The sequence below is a fragment of the Eptatretus burgeri genome, chromosome 4 (genome assembly GCF_056783735.1).
Source record: "Eptatretus burgeri isolate ZD-2024b chromosome 4, Ebu_testis_v1, whole genome shotgun sequence".
In the NCBI taxonomy this organism is placed as follows: domain Eukaryota; kingdom Metazoa; phylum Chordata; class Myxini; order Myxiniformes; family Myxinidae; genus Eptatretus; species Eptatretus burgeri.
In genome coordinates, this window is record NC_140964.1 from 84,879,563 (window position 1) to 84,903,895 (window position 24,333).

Below are 24,333 nucleotides of genomic sequence, written 5' to 3' on the forward strand. Positions count from 1 at the left end.
CGGGGATAATTATACTCGTGTTTATTTATGTGTCTTGGTATGTGTTTCCACGGGGTCTCCGAAAAACGTCACACTACCCCATCCCCTGTACCAGACTCATCCCGAGTCTGCCGAGCTCCAGTGCATTTTAGGTATATTCTTAAGCACCTTTCACCTGCCCTATCGGATCTCTGAGTGCGACATTTTGTACAAGAAAAACTATCTACATGTCCCCACAAAGGAAAATCGTGAAACCTAATGCGTTGTGTAACTATTCCTGTGCATTCACTCACAGAGCATTTAACTTGTACTTGAAATTCAATCTTTTATCAAAACATTTATGACCAGGTAGGTTGAAACACTATACACAATCATGGCTGGTCCTCTGCAATGTCTGACAGCAGGTCGGCACAACCACAAAATTCTCTCTGGTCAGTAGCACAAATGACGAGTGATGCCAAAATTATAATTACTAGTGTATGCCCGTACATGCGTGCCCGTACGTGTGGCCATACGTGCAAAGAAAAAAAAACGTTCAAACCGCGTGCCAGAAACAACAAACACACAGGCCGTTCCTTCGCTCTTGTGTGCCCATACGTGCATGGCCGTACGTGCGTGGCCGTACGTGGGGAAAAAAAAACTTTCAAACAACTACACAGGCCGTTCCTTCGCTCTCGGAAACGACGACTGGATTGGGCCATTGTGTTTATCTATAAATGCGCATAAGAAATGGAGAAATTATTAGAATACAATAAGTCATCACTATCCGGAAGCCCGTATGTTGTAACCCGTAATGGGGAACGCGGCTGAGGATCTCTTCAATAACGGCCACGCCTACGCAGCACCGTGTCCTGTCATTGATTTGGTAAATAAATGACCATAACTTGGGAAGCACTTGTCCGATTAATATCAAACCTTGAAAAGGCACATCCACAGGTCCCCAGCAATATTCCTGGCAAGTTTCAATTAGATCGGACCAGTGGTTGTCGAGAAACAGCGGTCACAGACACACACACACACACACACACACACACACACACACACACACACACACACACACACACACACACACACACACACACACACACACACACACAGATTGCTAGAATTATAGATAGACTAGTGCATGCCCGTACGTGCGTGGCCGTACGTGCAAAAAAAAAAAAAACTTTCAAACCGCGTGCCAGAAACATCAATCACACAAGCTGTTCGCTCTCACGTGCGTGGCCGTACGTGCAAAAAAAAAAAAATTTTTCAAACCACATGCCAGAAACAACAACCTCACAGGCCGTTCCTTCGCTCTCGCATGCCCGTACGTGCGTGCCCGTACGTGCGTGGCCGTATGTGCAAAAAAAAAAACTTTCAAACCGCGTGCCAGAAACAACAACCACACATGCCGTTCCTTCGCTCTCGCGTGCCTGTATGTGCGGGCCCGTACTTGCGTGACCGTACGTGCGTGCCCATACGTGCGTGGCCGTACATGCTAAAAAAAGAAAAAGAAAAAAAAAAGAATTGTGACATCAATCGTGATGTCATAGCACCGTGTCCTGTCATTGGTTGGCAAATAAATGGCCGTAAATTGGGAACCGCTTGTCCGATTAATATCAAACCTTGAAAAGGCACATCCACAGGTCCCCAGCAATATTCCTGGCAAGTTTCAATTAGATCGGACCAGTGGTTGTCGAGAAACAGCGGTCGCACACACACACACACACACACACACACACACACACACACACACACACACACACACACACACACACACACACACACACACACTGCTGGAATTATAGATAGATGATGGTGACCTTTGTTCTCCAATCGTGGCATGTTGAGCAGTTCTTGGGGAGGGCGGGGGGGGGGGCGCATGACAAGGGTGATGGCAAACAGGCAATGCATACTGGCATGGCAAGTCATATACGCAAATACAAGGCAAACTGGACCTGATTTAAATCTTGCAGTGTGGATGGTCCTACCTCACTCCCAAACCAACCAGTTGAGATCTAGTCTCTGGAACAACCAGTTTAATTCGGTACTGACGCGAGTGGACTGTCGGTTCATTTATATAATTAAATTATCCCATTTATGTCTCCTCCAGGGACAAATTAACTGCCTAAACTGTTTCTTACATGCGGGAGATGGAACGAGATGGCAGACATGCCATCATAAATAAAATGGTTTATTCAAAGGAATAAGACAAGCCTGGTGTTGGCTTAGTGGTTCGGATGGTGGCTTGGGATCCCAGGGTCCTGAGTTCAAGCCCTATTGGCTGCTGAATTAACACCAGGGGGTTGACTCAGCCTGTCATCCTTCCGAGGTCGTCGAAATGAGTACCAGTGTACTGGTCTCGGTGTATGCCCCGGTTAGAATAGGTGTACCATATCCCTGTGTGTCGTAAGAGGCGACCAGGGTTGGCGTCTGGAAGGGCATTCGGCCATAAAAGATTGCCTCAAGAAAAAGCCCAACCCCTGCACAGCAGGGAAAAATGGCTGTAAAAACGGTCATTCAAAGGAATAAGACAAGCAGTTGAGGCACGATAACTCGGAATGGATGCCACGCACAATGATAACAAATAAGGGAAGGAATGACAACCTATTGTACAAATAAACTAAAACCCTTATGGTGTCAATCAAACACACACACACACACACACACACACACACACACACACACACACACACACACACACACACACACACACACACACACACACACACACACACACACTCTCTGAAACAATGGGGCCTCCACTGTCTGTTTCTCATTAAGAACTCTCTTGGTCTCTTCCGTGCATGCGCGCAATCCAGTTTTGTCCCTTTGCGTGGACCCGTCCCCGAATTCATGCTCGGCATGGTGATTGGCCACCCGATGCCCCGGATGTGGCGTCAACACAGCCCCCAGTTTGGCTTCACTGCCAATTGTATGCAGCCTTCCTCAGCACAAACCAATACCCATGTTCAGGCATGGTGCCACTGTTTGTAGACTGATTTGGCTTTATCTTTACCAGGACAGGTCCAGCAGGACTTCTAAACAGTTCATGCATGAAGTGCTAATGAGTCCTGCGCTCACTTGCCGCCCATCCCTGTCTAACCTTGCCTCACAGGAAGGTGCATACAATTCACAATATTCGCCCTATGATCACGGAGCGGCCCTAATAAAAATATAACTCCGACTCTTCTGGGCCATATAGCACATCTCGCTGCCATGGCTTGCATACACCGGCAAGACTGATCATGATCGGTCATTGGAAAGCACGTCGCGCTTTACTATGTGCCTTTTTGTGATGGGAAGTCCTCACCCTGCCCCGCTCACAAACTAGAGGTGTTTACACATACAATATTACACTGACGATGCTGTATAAATTACATACACTGCCTCCTCAGCATCCTCAGATGACTTACTCTGACATGTCTCCGATGCATGGCAATCTAAATTACTCAGCACATGCACCATGTTACACTTCCCACAGTGTAGCTGTAGATCCCTCCACCCCCCCCCCCCCATTCCACTCTTTTGTTACTTGCGCACCGACATGAGCCTCAATTTTGTTCAGAAATTTTTTTTCTACCGCAGTATGTTGTATTTAAACTTTGCATACCCAACACATTTGCTCAGATGGGAATTCTGCACAGGCTGGCCCACTTATTTTCTCATTCTGTGCTCTTTCTGCAAACACTTAAGGTCTAATCAGTAATCACATAGCTTTGTAATATAAACAGCCAAGCAATGATGAAATCACTTTTAGAGGGATGCTTCTCATTCGCTGACGATGTGTTGTTTAACTGACATTTTCAGAATTGTTCTGTTGTGACAGGCGTCGCCTCTAGATAACTCTAAGAGGACGGCGTGTTTTCAGTGACCTTGATTGCCAGTTGCCTTGGAACTTCCCACGGGGTCCCCAGCTCAGTCGTGTGAGTGGGTACCATGTCGACGGTTATGCAACAGACCTTAGTCAGCCGAGTGAAACTGACGTTGCATAACCACATCTGAGATCTAACTTTGATAATTATCAATCAGTGCTGGCCAAACACCTCAGTAGTCTTATGCTGCCAGAGAACGTGGCTATCGGGTCGCTCCAGAGTCAATAATGTAAAGTGCTTAAAAGCCTGAAAGAAAGTGCTCATGACAGCCTTGATGAAATTCTCTATGTAGTGTAATTGTGTGTCGTGTAACGCTGCTCCAGGTAAGAGAGGTCCCACCCTTTACAGGACAGTATTGCTGTCCCCACGTTTTCCAGGGCAGTGAGGTGTCTTGAATTACGCAGCGAGAGGTATTTTGGAGAGTTATTTGAAATTACACGTTTGAGGTTGGAGATTAAATGTTTCGTGTTTAAGTAGTCAAAGTGCCTTCCTATCCTGAAAATAGTGTTTTGTCTTGGATAAGAATTTATCATCTTCATGTTTCGCTGGAAGGAAACTGTGTTTGTTGGATTGATGCAAAGTTATGCTTTCTCAGGAGAAATGGAAAACTGTGCTTAATTGGATAACCAGTGTGCTGTGCCCACAGGGCAGTTGGTCTCTGTGTACAGAAAGCTTCACCTGTTTGATGCGGATTTGCCTGGAGGAGAGAGTTTGAGGGAAAGTGAATTCACACTGCCTGGGAAGAGCATAACAGATCCAGTGTCAACTCCATTGGGAAAGGTGATTTTTTTTTTTTAAAACTCTCAACTTTATCATGGCATAATGTTGTTGTTTTCCATTGTTGCACATATTTCCTATTTATTGTCTTTAATTTGGAGTCAAAATCTAGGTTCATACAAGAGCAAGGTGACAATTGGGGGGGGGGGGGACCACATCATGGCAGTAGAGCAGTGAGGCAACAAGTTCGTACAAATTTCTCACCACATGATGAGTCATAATTCGAAGAGTGTCACATGGTTTGACACCTTCACTCAACAAAAACCTAATAACTTCTTGTTGCTCCATAACGGTGCACTCTTGTAGAGGGGCAGCCATTGTTGCAGTACGACCACCCGTGTTACACACTGGGACGTCAGGTACTAAGTGTTCCACAAGTGACTCACCACTGGCCTTCTGAAATATCACATATAATACAATTGTATTATGCACAATTTGCACATGTACTGAGTTTTTATTTATTTGTATGCAGCCTGTGGCTGCTTGACTGCATCATTTTCTGGGGGAGTGGCTGTGCCACTGATGCAATGACCCCCGTTTCCAGTAAACTGGTACTCATTTCACCAACCTTGGAAGGATGACAGGCTGAGTCAATCCACCTGGTGTTTATTCAATCTTTTGACAGGGGCTTGAACTCAAGACCCTATGATCTTAAGTCAGCCACCCAAGCCGTTTTAAGCCAACACCAGCTTATGTACTACAATTATGAAAGCTCGTTAAAATGACGGGTTGGAATTATTTTATTTGAAATATTTATTGAAAGACTGGAAGATATGTTTTTCGTAGCAAGAAGCATTATTTTAAAACACAACATGTACAAATGTGATCCTAATTTCTTTATCTTCTGGGACATTTCATTTTGACGGTCCAGCCTCGTTCGCGTGCCAAAGTCTGAAGCCTCGGCCTAGCGTTAGGTGTGCTTCTATATTCTTCATTTATTGGACATCCTGCAGACCTAAATGAACACTCGTTTTACTCTACGCGTGTTATGCATCGTGTGCAGCAAAGTTCACCTCCCTGTGCCTCGTATTTATTCTTATTTTTAGATGCTTCTGTACACCGCCTTTGAGGCCCGGTTGCAAGTCACCGTCTACATTTCCAAGAGAAGAGACGTAATTACTCTTTTATGAAAAATGTTTTTCGAGTTTTTTTTTTAATCCTGAAAAAAATAGATCGTAGTGAACACACATTCATGTTAAAAGACTGGCCTTTAAACCCCTTCTTAAATTATCCTTATGAAGGGGGACAGACAAATACACAAACACACATTGTGTTTTGTAAAGGTAGATGAGTGACAGTAAAATTCACTTTTCATTGACTCACCTTGTATACATAAATTAAAGGATTTTTATGGAATAGCTCCAGTAAGCTTTATTAAGTACTGGCATAACCTTGCACCTATCTCTGAAGCTAACCTTTCAAGCGTTTTTAAAATATAGCGAGCTGAAGGTGAAGTTGAGGTTCACATGGGGAAGGAGGAGGGATTAAATGAAGAGAAGAAAATGAATACACGGGCAATATGTGGATGTTCTATATCGGCAGTCTGGAGTTTACTCCTATATTGATATAATTTAGCCTTGTGTTGAATTTGTTTATTATATTGCAGGTGGGTTTGGCTGTTTGCTATGACCTGCGTTTCCCTCATCTGTCATGGAAGCTGAGAGAGATGGGGGCAGAGATTCTCACTTTCCCTGCTGCGTTTTCCACCCCAACTGGCCCTGCCCACTGGGAGGTGCAGCTCAATTCTAGTTTGTTTATTTGTTTATTTATTAATTTTTTCCCCGCTTCTATTACAAGCTTATGTAGGAGTTCTGCACTACATCATATAGTTCTCCCTAAAAGATGTCGACCAGCAGTTTACGTACACCTACTGAGTTTTCCAGCTGTCTTAGCCACTGTTTCAAAATACAATTTGGAAATTTTGCTAAATTATGAATTTCAATGGAGAAAATGAGTCATTCTGCTGTTTTGTGTCACTGTGTGTACTGCAAAGAGCATGGAGAAAAGAAAGAAAAGCAGAGAATTGTCTGAGGAGGGCAGACACAAGATTGTAACCAAGCATGGACAATCTCAAGGCGACAAGTCTATCTCCAGTGACCTTGATGTTCCTGTGTCCGCCGTACATAATGTTATCAGGAAGTTTAAGGCCCACGGCACTGAAGCCAATCTCCCTGGACGTGGCCGCAAGAGAAAACTTGATCGAAGATTGCAGCGAAGGATTGCTCGAATGGTGGAGAAAGCACCTCGATAAACTCAAACAGATTCAAGCTGAACTTCAGACACAAGGTACGACAGTTTCAACTCGCAACATCCGTCGCCAACTTCATGAAAGGGGGTTCTATAGTAGGAGATCCAGGAGGACCCCACTGCTGAGAAAGATACATAAGAAAGCCTGACTGGAGTTTAAACACACCTGAACAAGCAAAATCCTTCTGGGAGAATGTCCTGTGGACAGATGAGACCAAATTAGGGCTTTTTGGTAAAGCACATCATCTCTATGTTTACAGAAAACAAAATGAAGCCTTCAAAGAAAAGAACACCTTCCCTACAGTCAAACATGGAGGAGGTTCAGTGATGTTTTGGGGTTGCTGTGCTGCCTCTGGCACTGGGTGCCTTGAATGTGTGCAAGGCATCATGAAATCAGATTACCATAGCATTTTGGAGTGCAATGTTCAACCCAGTGTCAAAAAGATTGGTCTCTGTTGAATGTCATGGGTCTTGCAGCAGGACAATGACCCCAAATACACTTCAAAAAGCGCCCAGGAATGGTTCCAGACAAAACACTGGACTGTTCTGAAGTGGCCAGCACTGGCAAGCCAGCAATCAAATATAATGTCTTCCCAGATCTAAGTCCCATTGATCACCTGTTGGGAGATCTGAAAACAGCAGTTGGGAGAAGGCACCCATCAAATCTGGGAGAACTGGAGCAGTTTGCACAAGAAGAGTGGGTCAAACTACCAGTGGAGAGGTGGAGGAAGCTCATTCATGGCTATAGGAAGTGCTTGACTGCAGTTATTTTGTCCAAAGGTTGTGCTACCAAATATTAAGTCGAGGGTGTCAATAATTTTGTCAATGCTATTTCTTTTTATTTTCATATTTACAAGGAGATATTAAGTTCTGAATCAAAAACAAAGGTTCTGCAATATTAACAGTGAAATATAGAATTGTGGAGACCAAATACTTTTGTCAATTTCAACTTATTTTTAGAGAAAATTGTGAGTTATTTGAAAAAAAGTGCAAGGGTGCCAATATTTTTGGCCGTGACTGTACAAGAATAGAGATGATAAAAATTATATGTAATTTATGGAAGTACCAAATATAATCTCTTCCCTCTGATAGGTCCTCCTACGTGCCCGGGCTATTGAGACACAATGTTGGGTCGTGGGTGCAGCTCAGATTGGACGGCACAACCCTTGTCGCGCCTCGTATGGAGATGCCCTCATTGCCGACCCCTGGGGTAGGGTCATTGCCCGTTGTGGAGATGGAGATGACATCTGCATTGCTGAACTCCGACCTGAAACACTGCATCGTGTGCGAAGAGGCATGCTCGTTTTGCAGCATCAACGAAAAGATATTGATTCATAAACAGAAAGTATGAGGTTGATCTGTCGGTGGTTTTGAGAGCGAGCAGGATAGCTTAGATGCATATGCACTCACCTCTCAGTGTTTTTGCCAATTTATGAATTTCAGCCCAGCTATAAATGGCCACCCTAGCATTTTGCAAGAAGGGCAGTACTTCAATTTGTGGACATGAAGCTGGGTGTTCGATCTGCTAGCATTAGTTGGTGGATATTAAAGATCCCACAGGGTCCTTCGTGAAGAGGCAGCATGTTAAGCGGCACCCTGAACAAATTATCTTGTCAGACGTCAGGCCGAATTGGGCCACAAACGTTCTCCAGCCGACCACACACGAAGTTTGGAACAATTTGGTCCATTAAAGAGGTCATATGATTTTAAGGCTGTATTAAAGATTCCAGATAATTTCAAATGATACACAGGATACATTACAATTAATATATTTTCCAGAGTTTAAATGATGCAATTTACTGTTGTTCTATCACACTTATTGATTAAAGCATCAACTACGAATGCACAAAGAATATTCATGACAAACTGATGAAAGTTTGAACAGATATTTCTGGCTGAACATATCTGTGTATGCAAAGACTGCAAATTAATTTCGTTGTGGGGAAAGAATGTGGAAGGAAAGACAAAGTTGAACAGGTGCTCGGCCTAAATTGGGGCATGTTTTGGTGCTCAACAATATTGTGTGTATTGGATTAACATTCCCTGCCCCCCCCACCACCCTCCCACCCCACAAGGAAACTATTGAAATAGAAAGTGACAAACACTTCTTTTTTCTTTTCAGGAGCAAAGCTCATGAAAGAGCAAGGTAGAACTGATGGTGGTACAAACATCAAGAGAATGAAAGAACATGAAAAGAGAAGAGGGAGGATAGGTGCAAACACTTAAACTAGCAAGCTTCATTCATTCATTCAAAATCCATCCATCCATCCATCCATCCATCCATCGGGACCATACTCTGCAGAGCGTTGGTGCTGCCTAAGCAGTCTCCTTGGCTATTGGACACAATCAACTAAATCCAGGTGGCTCGGATTATATATATATATATATATATATATATATATATATATATATATATATATATATATATATTTTGACACCTCCCATGCTCCTCCAGCTGAAACTTCTGCGTAAAGCAACCAAAAAGGCTGACTGACACAAGGTAAATGCTGTGCTGTCTCAAACCATTCCCAGAGTTCCTTCACAGCTATAAAGACATTCACAAATAGTACACATATGAGAATCCCAATGCTGCACACCTCCTCAGCTGCCGGACCGATTTCATCGCTTATTGGCGAATCGTGGTATTGTTGGGTGTGCTGGAGTTCAATCTTGAGGATTTTTAGTGCCTCCTTTCCTTGGCCTGTGGGTTTGATGTGTCCTTCCAGACTTCTGGAAGGCTTGCTAAGTTTTGGGTGTGATGGACTCGGCCAGCTGGGTCTCTGGCTCATTGGGCGGTCGAGCCCCCTGACCATGAGAGGGTCGTAACGGTCCGCCTCTACAATGAGAGCATAACAGATTGTGATATTAAATATTGGTTGTCTCGTTATGATGATGTTATGACCCCACCATGGTTTATCCAAAATGGTCTGGATATATGGACTTGGGCTCAACAATATCGCGTCAAGTTCCGGGTCGAGGATGATGGCACGGTCACCCACATCCCTAATGGAATCGTTATTGGGATTGACCGTGGCCAGGTATTTTACAAGGGTCAGCCAAAAGTATGCTTGACCACCTTGTTTCTGGGTGCAAAGAACAGTTTTGCTCACAATGTGGCCAATTGGGACATTCGAGGGAGCATTGCACCGCACACATGCAGTGAAACCTCTGTGGTGCTCCAGGGCACACCTTCCGCTTCTGCCTGTAGGGATATGCTCGCAGGATGCGTACATCTGCATGCAGGGATGGGAGTGTTGCCCCAAAGATGTTTACAGGTGTGGTGTCTGCTATGCCTGCCGTATCTCCCCTTTCCACAGAGGAGGTATAGGAGGAGAGAGGGGGGATAGCAAGGAGCCTGCAGCCCCCTTACCCCCAGCAGCGTAGGACCTGGGTGTGGTTATGTCGGGGACCAGGCCCACTGAGGTGGGAGGGGAAAACATTGCGGCAAAGATGGTTGCTCTGGTGGTGAGGGAACAACTTCCATTGCCGCCAGGGGTTGAAAGTGATTGCTCCTCCTCCGAGGACACTAGTATTGACATGGGTGAATGGACAATGAAAAGCGCTGGAGGAGAGGCCATCAGTGTAAAAGACCTCCTCCCTTGGGCAAGGTTCCACAGGGAATTTATCGCCAGCAGATTGAAGCGATGAAGCCTGTGGGGCGTTGAGCTGCCCAGGCATTAGACATTCCTGGGCCGGGGCAGAAGGGGGACAGGACATGATTCCCCCCGCTATCCCTCCCTGGTTCCTTTCCGCTCCCGGAGAAGCTCCTCACACCTCATTTTTGTCCCCCGTTACGGGGCGGCCAAATTTAATGGGTGTCAGCCATCTGGGTGGAGGTTGAACTTTGATTTGCCATTATTTTGATTTTTTTTTTGAAATGATTTATGGCTGGACTTTTGTTCACCTCCGCCATCTTCGAAGATGGATGGAGATAACTGTTTTCACCCCTTTCTGTTTGTTTGTTTGTTTGTGAACAGTATTACGGAAAAACTCCTCGACGGATTTCGACGAAACTTGGTGGGGGGGGGGTTAGGTATGGTCCAAGGATCATGCCATTAAATTTTGGACTTGGTTTTTTTTTTTTTGCATTTCTACATGTTTAAAGTGATTTCCAACCCCCCCCCCCCAAAAAAATAGAGAATTTTTTTTTGCATTTCTACATGTTTTAAGTGATTTCCAACCCCCCCCCCCAAAAAAAAATTGTTAGAGAAAAAAAATTTTTTTTTTTTGCATTTTTATGTTTTAAGTGATTTCCAACCCCCAAAAATTTGTTACCCCCCCCAAAAGAAAAAAAAAATTTTTTTTGCATTTCGACATTATAAGTGATTTCCAACCCCCCCAAAAAAAATTGTTTGAGAAAAAAATTACCCCCCGCCCCCAAAAAAAAGAAAAAAAATTTTTTTTGCATTTCTACATGTTTTCAGTGATTTCCAACTCCCCAAAAAATTGTTCTCCCCCCAAAAAAAATTGAGAATCTTTTTTTTTTTTTTGCATTTCTACATGTTTTAAGTGATTTCCAACTCCCCCAGAAAATTGTTCTCCCCCCCCCCCCCAAAACAAATTGAGAATTTTTTTTTTTTTTGCATTTTCACGTTTTAAGTGATTTCCAACCCCCCAAAAAAAAATTGTGAGAGAAAAAAAAAAATTTGCAACTTTTTTTTCAACAAAATTTCTATATATATATATATATATATATATATATATATATATATATATATATATGTATATATATATATATATATATATATATTGCATTTTTTTTTGCATTTTTACATGTTTTAAGTGATTTCCAACCCCCCCCCCCCAAAAAAAAATTGTTTGAGAAAAAAAAATTGTTTTTGCATTTTCACATGTTTTAAGTGATTTCCAACCCCCCCCCCCCAAAAAAAAAATTATTAAACAAACTGATTAGATTTCAGTGAAGTTCCGGATCCGGATCCGACTACTAGAAGTTTGAAGTGATTCTTCACCATTGAGAGATGGGGCTAAACGAATATATAGCACGATATCTCAAAAAGTTGGGGACGGATTCGGACGAAACTTGATGGGCAGGTTGGGTGTGTGACAAGGACGAATTGATTTGATTTTGGTGAAGATCTGTATCTGGATGCGAGGATTATTTAATTTTTACATTGATTCTTCACCATTCAGAGATCGGGCCAAAAACTATATAGTACTGTACAGCACGATATTTCAAAAATGTATTGGGCCCGATGTGTTCTCGTGGATCAGGCATTGCGTGGCGGAGGTATGCGCTCTACCGAGTCAGGTCAGGTCAGGTATGGGAGCATGTGCCAGAACAGCGCGTCGCTGCGTCCACTTTCCGCCGGTACTCCAGGGGCCTCCGTCTGGCCATCCCTAGGCAGATGCCAGGCCCATCCCCATCTCCTTGAGATGATGGTCAACCTGCTGCAACCATGAGGCACGTGGTCGGCCCACTGGCCTCCTCCACTCATGAGACTCCCTCGCTGAGAGAATCTGGTGAGCAGGATCAGCGTCAGGAAAACGAGCCACATGTCCATACATCCGCAGCTGACGCTCACGGACTATGCAAGTGACAAATCTCATCCGAGTCTCTCTCAGCAACCGCTTGTTGGACACAAAATCCGACCAGCGATAGCCAAGGATTCTTCGAAGAGACCTGGTACCAAAGGAATTAAGTCTCCGTCTCAGATCCTTGGTCAAAGTCCAAGTCTCGCACCCATAGAGCAAGACTGGAAGTACCAAGGACCTGAAGACTCGGACTTTCGTCCTCCCGCACAGGTACCGGCAGCGCCACACCCCATGATCCAGTGAATCCATGACTCCCCAGGCCCGACCCAGACGCCTATTGACCTCCGGCTCACAACCTGCGGAGACATGAATATCACTGCCAAGGTAAGTGAATCTATCCACGACCTCAACATCCTCACCACAAACAAACACAGACAGGACAGCAGCATCCAAGATGTCACCGAAAGCCTGGATCTTAGTTTTGACCCAAGAAATCCGTAATCCCAATGGCTCCGACTCCTCATTCAGCACCTCGAGGGCCCCCAAGAGGATGTCTAAAGTCTCCGCAAAGATGACTGCATCATCTGCAAAATCAAGGTCCGAGATCTTGACATTGCCAAACGATGCACCGCAACTTGATCTCTCCGACATCCTCCCAAAAATCCAGTCCATACAAGTGCTGAAAAGTGTGGGGGCAAGTACACATCCCTGACGAACTCCAGTAACAACTGGAAATAAGTCAGAGATGGTACCACCACACTTCACAGCACTCTCAGTACCAGAGTAGAGTTCAGACATCAGATCGATCAGTTTCGGTGGCACCCCACGAAGACCAAGAATCCTCCAGAGGACATCCCGATTCACTGAATCGAACGCTTTACAGAGATCAACATAGGCTGCAAGCAGCCACTGCCGAAACTCTCGTCTGCGTTCGGTAAGGACACGAAGTGCAAGGATACGGTCAATCGTTGACCTCTTTGGTGTAAAGCCTGACTGCTCTGGACGCTGGTGCTCAAGCAGATGGTGGCGAACCCTATCAAGAATTATCCGAGCAAAGACCTTGCCCGGCACTGAGAGCAGCGTAACCCCTCGGTAGTTGTTGCAGTCTTGGCGATCACCCTTCCCTTTCCAGAGAGGGACAACAAGGCCCCTCTTCCAGTCAGTTGGGATGATGCCTGTGTTCCAGGCAGAGCACAAAACTGCATGCAACGACACGAGTGCAGCATTTCCACCAGCCTTGAGAAGTTCAGCATGGATGCCACAGATCCCTGGAGCTTTGCCCCGTTTCAACTGGTTCACCGAAGCACGTGTTTCCACAAGCGATGGTGGACCACAGTTGATTCGAGGGTCGGCAACAGGGATTGTAACACCCTTGACGTCCAACTCGACAGCTGGGGGATCAGCCTGGTACAACCGCTCAAAGTAACCGGCCCAGCGGGCCTTCACTTCAGACTCCTCTGTCAAGAGCCTACCACTCTCTGCTCGAACTGCAGTGCTCCGAGGGATGGGCTTGGATGAACGTAATGCGCGAATTCCCCTGTAAGCGGGACGAGAATCACCTGTCCACAGGTGATGCTCTACCCCCTCACAGATTCCTCGCACATAGGCCTCCTTGTCCACCCTCAGTGCACGTACAGTTTTACGCCTCAGCTCCCTGAACAGCTCAGCTCTGCCATTCAGCCTGGCCCTGCGACTCTGGTCAATGGTATCCAGTGTCCCTTGAGAGACAAAATTCTTCTTTGCCCTGCGGTGAACTCCAAGGCATCCACCAGCAACATCAAGGACGGTGGTCTTGAAGGTGCTCCACAACTCTTCAGGACCCCCCAAAGCACCCAGACCCCCCAAGTGTCCACTCAGCCTGTTCGCAAACTCCTCAGCTACTCTCTCATCCCTGAGCTTGGCAACATCCAGCCTAGGCTGGGATGGTACCATTCTCCAGGATTTAAGGTGCAGCTTTAGAGTTGCTACAACAAGCCTGTGGTCAGTATTGAGGAACTGAGCACTCCGGTAGACCCTGCAGTTCTGGATCATCCTCCAACGACCGTCAATGAGGACATGGTCAATCTCCTTTGCCACACCGTCAGCATTGGAATACCAAGTCCAGCGATGATCTTGCGGGCGCTGAAACCATGAACCAGCCACCCTAAGTCCATGACTTCTTGCAAAGTCAAGGAACTTAGTGCTATTCTGGTTCATAGTTCCTGACCCATGGGGACCAACACACACCTCATAACCATCCCTATCAGTTCCAGTCGATGCATTGAAATCCCCCAAGACTAGAAGTGTATCTCGTCTGGGGCACTGATCAACCACAGACTCGAGTGTGGCGTAGAATGTGTCCTTCACGGTGAGATCACTCGCCTCAGTCGGAGCATAAATAGAGACCAGGGAAATGACACCTAAGGAGTGGCGAATCCTTAATCTCATAATACGCTCGTTGACCGGTGTTACCTCAATTATCATTGGGGTCAGCTTATTGGACACAGCGACAGCAACTCCTTGGGTATGGTAACCATCAGAGTGACCAGACCAATAGTAGGTGTAACCACCCACCATTATCTCGCCGCAATCCGGTCTCCGAACCTCAGAGAGACCTGCAATCCCGATGTCCAAACGCTTGAGCTCAGATGATAACAGAGACAGGTGATCATCCTCTCTTAGGGATAGGACATTCCAGGCACCCACCCGAAGGGACCGCCTCAGGTTAACCCAAGGAGACCGCCGTCTGGTGGACGACACCTCAGCACCACTCCGACACACTCTCCCGCAATCTGACCCAGGGATGTTACCCCGTGGTTTCCCTCCTATCAAAGATTGGGGGTCCCGAAGGCTTTGCCCCAATCCTGTCATCCGGTGAGCTGCCCTGCGAAGGGAAGCTGCACAGGAGGTACTCCTTTTTTTTTTGAAACAAACACAGGAGGTACTCCTTTTTTTTTTGAAACAAACACAGGAGGTACTCCTTGAAAACGATAACAAATCGTTTTCAGATTTTTTTGCGTTTTTGCGTTTTGCGGAATGAAGCGTTTTACGGTGGCCGGAGTGCAAATCCTGCAAATTTGTAGAGTGCAAATGTGAGAGTGCAAATCCTCCTACCGAGTTATGTTATGTTGTTGATTTGTTATGGTGTTGATTTCTGGTTTGACAGTTGATGTTTTGTTGTTTTTTAACCCTTTGTTGATAAAAATAAAAAGGTTTGGGCCATTAAAACCCACAATACCCCCATCTACAGAGCACAGGTGGTTGCCCAATGTCTTGATGAGCATGACACTCGTATCCACATATCCTGGCCTTCTCAGTCACCAAATCTGAACCCAATCGAACATTTATGGTATATTCTGGAATGATGTCTGAGACAGCGTTTTCCATCTCCATGAAACAGATGCGAGTTGATTGACTTTCTCATGGAAGAATGGTTCCGCATCCCTCCTGCAGAATTCCAGATGCTGGTGGACTCTATGCCAAGGCACATTCAGGCCGTACTGACCAAACGTAGTGGCCCAATACCTTAGTTAAGTGACTTTACATTGGCGTTTCCATCTTTTTGGGGTCCACTACTTGTAGAATAAAGCTATTGTGGACTTTACACTTTTAATACTGGCAGACGCGCGTGTGCAGTTTGACCCTAACGTGAAAACAGAGATAAAATATCTTAAATGGTGATCGATCCGCTATGAATAAAAGTGAAGTTGTTTTGGACCTTACCCTTCATCGAAGCAAAAGGGGACCAACTCCTGGCTGAACACAAAAACTTTCAAACACTGAACCAACAAGGCAGTGATGCAGATAGTATTGAAACAACAAATACACAAGGCATCTTGAAATTCATAATCAAGAACACATTAAAGTGCACTTATAGCAATCTTACAAGACTGTATCACATCGTAGGGAGATGACAAATTTCTTCAGCTTCAGTTACAGCTGAGTGATCGTCCAGCAGGGTCAAACTTCTCAAGAATCATCGTCGCTCCAAAATGACTGGAGAATGATTTTCTGGCCTGACATTGCTCAGTATAGAATAGGATCTCGGTTCAAGAGTGGATATCGGTGATTGACACCTTTGCCAGAATACGCAAAAGGTGCAAATATTTCAGCTCAGCAGGGAGTGACAACAGATCGAAAGGGAGCGAACGTCTGTCGAGTGGTTGGTCCCAGAACCAACATTTCTCTCCTTTTGACCCCAAAGACCATTTAAACCCCTTAAGACCCTAACTACTATTGAAATGTACCCTTCATAGGTAGACTATCTAGACCCTTTAGACCAGTAGTTCTCAACCTTTTTTGCCCCATGCACCCTTTTCACCATATGTCAGAATGTCATTTCCACCTTTCCAAGATTGAATCAAAAGGTGCATTCCAAATAATATGCATATAACATTGAAAATCTTTTATTTTTATCTATATTAGTAGTTCGGGAATTTTAGCAAATTGTATTGACCATCTGTGAAAAAATTGCGAACCAAAAAATTTCTTCACTAACGTATTCATCTAGGTGTCTACTAACACCTATCAATTAGTGCAAACCCAAATCCTTATGGAAAATTCTGGGGAGCCAATCAAAGTTTGGGTGCTCAGAGGGCCTGCGCGAAAAAATCGGAAAATTAACTTTTGCCAATATTGACTTGTGGGATGTCTAACTCGGGGTTTTTGGGGGTGCTGAATTAATTCCAACCATTATTTTTGAGAAAAAAATACTCCTTGATCATATAAAATGTATTTTATTGACATTTTTAACAGAACTGTGCTCAATGGAAATGTTGCTTTGTCAGCTTTTACAACCTTATTCATCAAACTCCCCAGTATCTTCCTCACTCCTCTTGTCATCCAGATGGTTTATATTCAGGCAAGAGTTACCATGACAGATGCCGCAAGCAGAAATACACTTGACTCCTTGCTTTTTACAGCAGCACCTGAGTGAGCTGCAGTCCCCCGCACAGTTGCAGCTGGCAAACGTCAGGAGGTAGTCTGGTGCAATGGGGTCTGTAGAAGGGACTGGTGCATATCCTTGCTCAGTGAGTTGCCATCCATAGTCCCGGGCATCCAACGATGGACTTTGCAGCATCAGCCAGTCTCTAGTCTGGAAGTAAGCTCGGAGAGAGTGCTGTGCTGCAGCTCCTGTTGTCGGGGGGAGTTTCTCGGGTTTTATGCTCCCAGTAGTGGCTCGCTTGCTGAAGATGTCGAATCTCAAGTCTTCCAAGTCTTTGGAGGATTTCCCATGGAACATGAGCATGAAAAGATCACAGCCTGCTTTAATGATATCACCTTTCTCAGCTCGGATGTCCATAAACACGTCCATTGCCCTCTCTGCTTCATCAGTCTTGCAGAGCTTGCTTAGCAAAGTTGGTTTACTAAACCCAAAAATTGCAGACACTGTATCGCAGCCAGAGAAGCTGTGCAAGAAGATGAGATACCTCTGGTATATCTCTGAGAGGGCCTCCCGGATCTTTCCGACATCGTAAGATGTTTCTTTGGCTGTCGTGTGGAAGATCGGATGGTCTGCAACATGATGAATCAGCATAACCAGGACGTCTGTGTCCTCAGCCCTCACCTTGACAGGGGACTCTCTTGCCTCATCTAGAGCTGCGCGGACGATGGAGGTGTCGGCATCATCGGAGCATTGCTGTACACTGATTCCATTCCTACTAAATGTCTCAGCAAGGAGCAGAACGAGCTGGGCTTTGTTGTTCTTTTTATCGAGGAACTTTTCTCTTGCAATGATGATTTTGAGATCCAGACGAATCTGAATGTCACAGCATGCATTCTTTGTTCGTCTCAAGTAGTCATGGTCCTTGGTGGAGCTGCCATATCCGTCAAAGACCACCATTACCCGGAGGCGATGGCTCCCCATGGACTTCACAAACCGGAGGTAGCTCTCGGCAACATCCTTCCAAGTAAGGTTAGCCTCCCACTTGACATTGTGCAGGAACCTCCCACCATCAACCACAAGGCTTGTGCAGGGGGGTTGTTCGACAGGTGCCACACATGCCTTCAGGGACCTTGCTGGGGCAGCCTTGTCTGGCTTTCGCAACTTTTGATTTTTTTTCAAACAGAGACATCGGTTGTGGCGTCAACTCAAAGCGCAGAACTTCTTTGGTCTTGACTTCACGCTCACTGATGACAATGAGGCGGTTGAATAGCTTCAGTGAGTCAATAACCAGCTTCTCGCCATTGACTTTGGGTCCAGATCTAAGGCTTACAAGTGATTTGACCTTGTGTTTGGTTACCATTGCATCCACAACAGTTTTCCCATCCATCTTAGCCTGTATGGCTCTGCCAACTTCTTCTGCTTGATCAGCGTTGACTTGGTCTTCGGGAGTGCTGCTGAACCCAGTTGAGAAGAGCACCAGAGTCTTCTTGTCCTGTGTGGCATCGAAAGGGTTGACTTCCTCCAACCACCCAACTATGGTGTTGACAGCATCGTTATCTCTCTTCATTTGGGCTCTTTTAACGTCGGTGTGGACAGGTACCCCACATTTGACCATGCTTCTTTCTAGCTATTGGTGAATGAACGAGAAGTGGTTCAGAGTCTGAACCCTAGAGTTATGAGAAGACTAATTCCGAAAGCGGCCTCTGTTTAGACCACCAGAGGATTTTGCCTCATGCATGAGTGTGGTTTCTATCGTGATATCGGTCCATGTGCCGGACCATTCATGGTCTGAGAACCTGACTACATGGTTGCCGTACAAAGTGAACTTGGATAGAGTTTCCTGGAACATGGGACTCTCCTGTCGCTGATGCATCAGCTGTACATACAGCCTTGCTCCCTTTGCGTACTGATGGTGGCCCGCTAAAAGCTCTTAGCTAACGCCAGCTAACACAGAGAATTCTACTGAGCATGAGCACAAGTATAACCAACAATATAGCAGTGGTTTCAAAAATGTTGTATGCTGGTTTCAGAACAATTTGAACAATCTGAATCAATTGAGCCAAATTACCGCAAAACACAGTCTGAGATATCTAAAAATGTATCATATCAATATTTTATGGCCAGGGATTCATTTTTCCTCAAATCTAATGGTTGGAATCAATTGAGCACCCCAAAAAACCCCTAGTTAGACATCCCACAATTCAATATTGGCAAAAGTTAATTTTCCGTTTTTATTTTTTATTATTATTTTTATTTTATTTTACTTTTTTGCGCAGGCCCTCTGAGCACCCGAACTTTGATTGCCTCCCCAGAATTTTCCACAAGGATTTGGGTTTGCACTAATTGATAGGTGTTAGTAGACACCTAGATGAATACGTCAGTAAAGAAATTTTTTGGTAAGTAATTTTTTCACAGATGGTCAATACAATTTGTTAAAATTCCCTAACTATAGTACATATACTGTACATTTACTTGGATTATTTTTATAGTGGAGTTTTACAAATTTAATAGCAATAGAAAATGTTGATGGATTTGAAATCTTGAATTAAAGTAGTTTTTTTATATTCATAACTAATTACTTAACAGACTAAAGTTACTGAAGCATACTTCAATAAACAAAAAGTTCAATAGAATGCCAGGGATATTGTAATTCATTTTATTCTGATGAAGATTACAGTCAATGAGAAACCTGTGGTTGTTTTTTCCTTCGGCAATTCTTGGATATGAGGAGGAGTGCTTGAAAGGGCACAACGCAGGTCATTTTCAACCTCTTATCTACTTCGTTGCTTCATTTTCATTTGCAACAGAATTAAAAAGCCTGACTCGCAAAGATATGTCGACAAATAGAAGCAATTCATGGATAGCTCTTTCTTCCACTTTTGGGTAGGAATCGCACATCAAGGGCCAAAATTCTGTGATTGATTTCTCATTGAACATATCTCTTGCTCCCGAATCAGTCTTCAGCTCCAGAAATGCATCTTGACAATCAGAAACTTTTTCAACTGACAATTTAAATGGATTTCGCACTAAATATAACTCATCACTGAGTTCAGGAAAATATCGGCTGAATTCATTTTTCCAGTGCTGTCAAATGCTGCAAAATTTCATTTTTTGCAAATTCTGGAAGCACTTTGTCTTCACCACCAGCAACAAGAATTGATGACAGTTTCTCAAACATTGCAACATTTTTGATCTTGGCCTTTCTCTTCCATTTTTCCAGCTTGCTCATAAAAGCTTCCAAGGAATCCATGAATTTTATGATGATATATTCCTTCCTTGCATCTGAAGATTCAGTTTATTCAGCTGCTCAAAAATATCAACCAAATAGGCAAGGTGCATGATCCATTCCTCATCATCCAGCCAGGCAAAAAATTCCATCTTACCCTGAACTTCAAAAAATAATTTGAGCTCGTCTCTAAGCTCAAATACTCACTCAGCTACATTTCCTCTTGAAAGCCATCAAACATTTGTTGTAGAAAGAAGCAAATGATGGCCTGTATCCATATCAATACATAACTGCTTGAAAAGTCGTGAGTTGAGAGCTCCTCCTTTGAAAAAATTCACAATTTTAATTGTTTGATCCAAAACCTTCCCTTGTGGAGCTGGAAGTGTTTTTGAGGTCAGTGCCTCATGATGGATCATACAATGAATGCCTTTCACTTTTGGAGGTTGTTTTTTCACACAAAGTTGAAATCCAGATTTTGTCCCCAACATAGCTGGTGCTCCATCTGTACAGCACCCACAGACATTATCCCACAAAAGATTTTCTGATTCAAAGAAAGATGGAACCTTTTCGAAAATATCTGAGGCCTTGGTAGTTTTAAGAGGAGAACAAAAGAGAAACTCCTCTTTAAATGAACCTGAGTGAACATATCTTGCAAACACCAGCAACTGGGAAAACGATGCCACATCAGTCGATTCATCAAGTTGAATTGAAAATAAGCCAAATTCTGCAGACTTGATCTCCTGCACAACTTGATCCTTGATGTCAATGGCCATGTCGCTGATCCTCCTTTGAACAGTACTGTTTGATTGTGAAACTGTTGCAAGTTTTTTTCTCCAATCCATTTCCCAACACAATTTCCACCATTTTGAGAGCACAAGGTTTGATCAAAGTTTCCCCAATTGTATGTGGTTTTTTTCTGCTTTGCTATCTCCAGTGCTACGACATAAGAAGCTTCAATAACCTTTTGGTTCATTTGTTGGAATGCCCCTGTTGAATCCAACTTCATCTTTTTGAGAGCATTCCCATGACGTTCAAAAAAGCTTTTGTCCTTGTCCTTGTGTTGAGGATAAACATTCTGCAAATGTTGCTTCAACTTTGTTGGTTTCATCGAATAATTTGACAAAGCTTTGCTACAAATAACACATTGAGGCCTTTCTTCTCCATTGATGATGATGGATGTGAATCCATATTGAATATATGAATCATCGTACCCTCTTTTTTTGACACTCATGATAGGCTCCAAATTCTGTGAATAAAAAAACAAGAATAAGTCAAAGATAACTACAAATGGAATATTTCCACAGATAAAAAAGTGAAATATTTATCTTTATTTTTAATTTAATCTGAGACATTCAATACACTTTATTGAATGTCACAGATTAAATTAAAAACAAACTGCAATTCTACAGATTGTAAATCTACAGGACATCACACCTTATTCAATAAAGTGTGATGTCCTGTATATTATGTACAATTTGTAGAAAGATCAATATTCCAACAGTTTGAGTCTGCCAATCTGTGGTCCCAATTCCCCCCTGAAACCCAAAAATTCCCCCCTGGTTGAGAACCCCTGCTTTAGACCATCTCGTTGTAGTAATAGTTGCTTGTATCTGAAAAGTATTTATTTAGCTACTATGTATAATTGTAGCTTGTCTGTATGTGTGTTGACATAGGTATGGGTGTGTGAGCCATGAAGGGGATTGTTTCATTTTGGTGAGATGTGAAAGGCCGCTATTTTTGCCACCTTGCTGTTACTCAGGGACCCCATGGAAATGAACTGGACGAGTGCAGTGAAAACGGAAAGAAAGATAAGATTCAAGGATTACATCTGCTACCTCGGAGCTATGACACAAATCCCAGTTTTTATCGCAAAGTATAAAATGAAAATGAATCAAATCTATAAATACCTGAGATAAAATTTTCCATTCAATGCAACAATATTGTTTGAGAAAGTTATTGCCAAATAATTATAATTTTCTGAGCAGTTGCAGCAGCTTTTGAAAACAACTTTTGAGAATATCAACACAACTGAAATTTATTCTTCTTTTTAAAATGTATCAATTGTTAAAACATAAATAATTACTCGACACAACAAATAATCTTAAGATCTTGCCATGATTAAGTATTGGAAGCAAAAATATGACCAGGGGTCCTGAAGCTCACCTGGATAAGGAGCAACAGTCAATGACATCAAATATGGACATTTTGTTCATGCGCAGAATCTGGTCACGTGGTTTGGTTGACTGGAAACCCTCTCTGCTGTTTACAGCGATAGATGTTTACACGTCATGTATTTTGGCTGAAGGCATGGCTGTGCTGTTGATGCAACACCCTCTGTATGTTCGGTCAGGATTTTATTTTATTTTAATATTTTAGGCTTGATTTCAACCCGTTGATGAGCGTTGATGTGTTCAACATACTTTTGTTCGACATCAGATATGAAGCTTGTAGCCAAGTTTCATCAAAATCGTTTGTTTGGTTCAAGCGATGATGACTGAAGTGTTTACAGACTCACTCACTCACTGACCTACCAATGGATACTGCACGATAGCATAAGCTCACCGGACTAAAGTTCAGATGAGCTAAAAACCAGACAGGAAGAACCAAGTCTCGTTCCTGCGACGAGTATTCTGAGTGGCTACATATTAGTCAATTGCAAACTCTATCAGCAAATGTACCGTTAAGTCTTATGAGTGCCTAAATATTATCCAATCACAAACACAGTTAACAAATTCATTGTAATGACTATTCTTAGTTAATAAAAATCAGCCAATCACAAATGCGTTCAGCAAATCAAATCAAATCAATGTACAACTGAAAATGCCTGAGTTTAAGGCAAAGACAGAAATATAAACAATTTTTTGAAACACCATTGTAAGATAATTGTTGCATTGTTGGGTCTTCTTTTATCATTAATAATTAAGTTGTGATTGAGACATGTTCCTTGATTATCACATTTATTTTCAATTGGCTTCATTTGTAGATTTAATGCACAACTAAACAAACAATGAAAGGGCATTGTTACAGTGTTCATTTCATGGTTCAAGTTCATTTTCAAACGAAACAATTGTGAAGTATCCCGTGATGTGATTGATACAATTTGACACAAAAAGTTGAAAGGGAACAGATGTGTTTCTCGCGTTACACCCTGAACACCATCACAAGGTGTACAATAGTCTTCAGATTACCCCCATAATCGTTTTAAGCATTAGAGTCATGCTTCAAGTCATTGGAGCTACACTTTATAGTTGAGATTGAATTTGAGGCTTTGCTTTCAGTTCTCCCATTGAAAGATGCTTTAGTTTTGAGCGACCCCTGGTGGACCCCTAACACCACGTCTGTAAACGTCTTGATATTGGCTGAGGAAGACAAAGAGCTGCATGTATCTCATTATTACCCCACATGGCCCATGAAATGAAAATCAGGATTAAACAATTGGTTTACTTTGTCTACAAATGTCAGTCTATGCAGGGCTGGATTTAGGCATGGGCAAGCTGGGCAGTTGCCCAGGGGCCTCCACAACCAGGGGGCCTCCACATATTTCATGAAAAAAAAAAATTTGTAAGGAAAAATATATTTGTGAGTGCCTGAATGGTAGTTGGTAGTTAGTGGAACAGATATAAGATATTCATCTCTAACAGATATAAGATATTCATCTTATCTCATTCTCTATTTTATATAGAAGTTCAGATTCTTTGTTCTTGAAAAATATACTTTATGGATGACTGCAAATATGTCTTGTCACCTTTTTTAGTATTCTAAGGTAGGGTGGGCCTCCACATTTCTAAATCTGGCCCTGAGTCTATGATGAACAACTTTAATTTCAATTGAATGTTGTACTTTGAACACTCTATGACATGAATCAGAACACAGACTTGCAACTTTGC

At 43.4% G+C, this 24,333-nt stretch overlaps 1 protein-coding gene and 1 pseudogene across 3 annotated transcripts in view; one reads left to right on the forward strand and one right to left on the reverse strand.

Annotated features, from left to right (window-relative positions):
- The window catches only part of NIT1 (nitrilase 1), a 35,509-nt gene extending 26,780 nt beyond the window's left edge, over positions 1-8,729 (forward strand). For all 3 annotated transcript variants that reach the window (XM_085879125.1, XM_085879123.1, XM_085879124.1), the window contains exons 4-6: positions 4,486-4,619; positions 6,223-6,348; positions 7,956-8,729. In XM_085879125.1, the coding sequence (XP_085735251.1) occupies positions 4,486-4,619; positions 6,223-6,348; positions 7,956-8,201 (506 nt within the window). In that variant the 3' untranslated portion in view covers positions 8,202-8,729. The remainder of the gene's footprint in view (positions 1-4,485; positions 4,620-6,222; positions 6,349-7,955) is intronic.
- An 11,215-nt stretch (positions 8,730-19,944) lies between these two features.
- Positions 19,945-21,766, reverse strand: LOC147028578 (zinc finger BED domain-containing protein 5-like; annotated as a pseudogene).
- Positions 21,767-24,333: the final 2,567 nt, after the last annotated feature.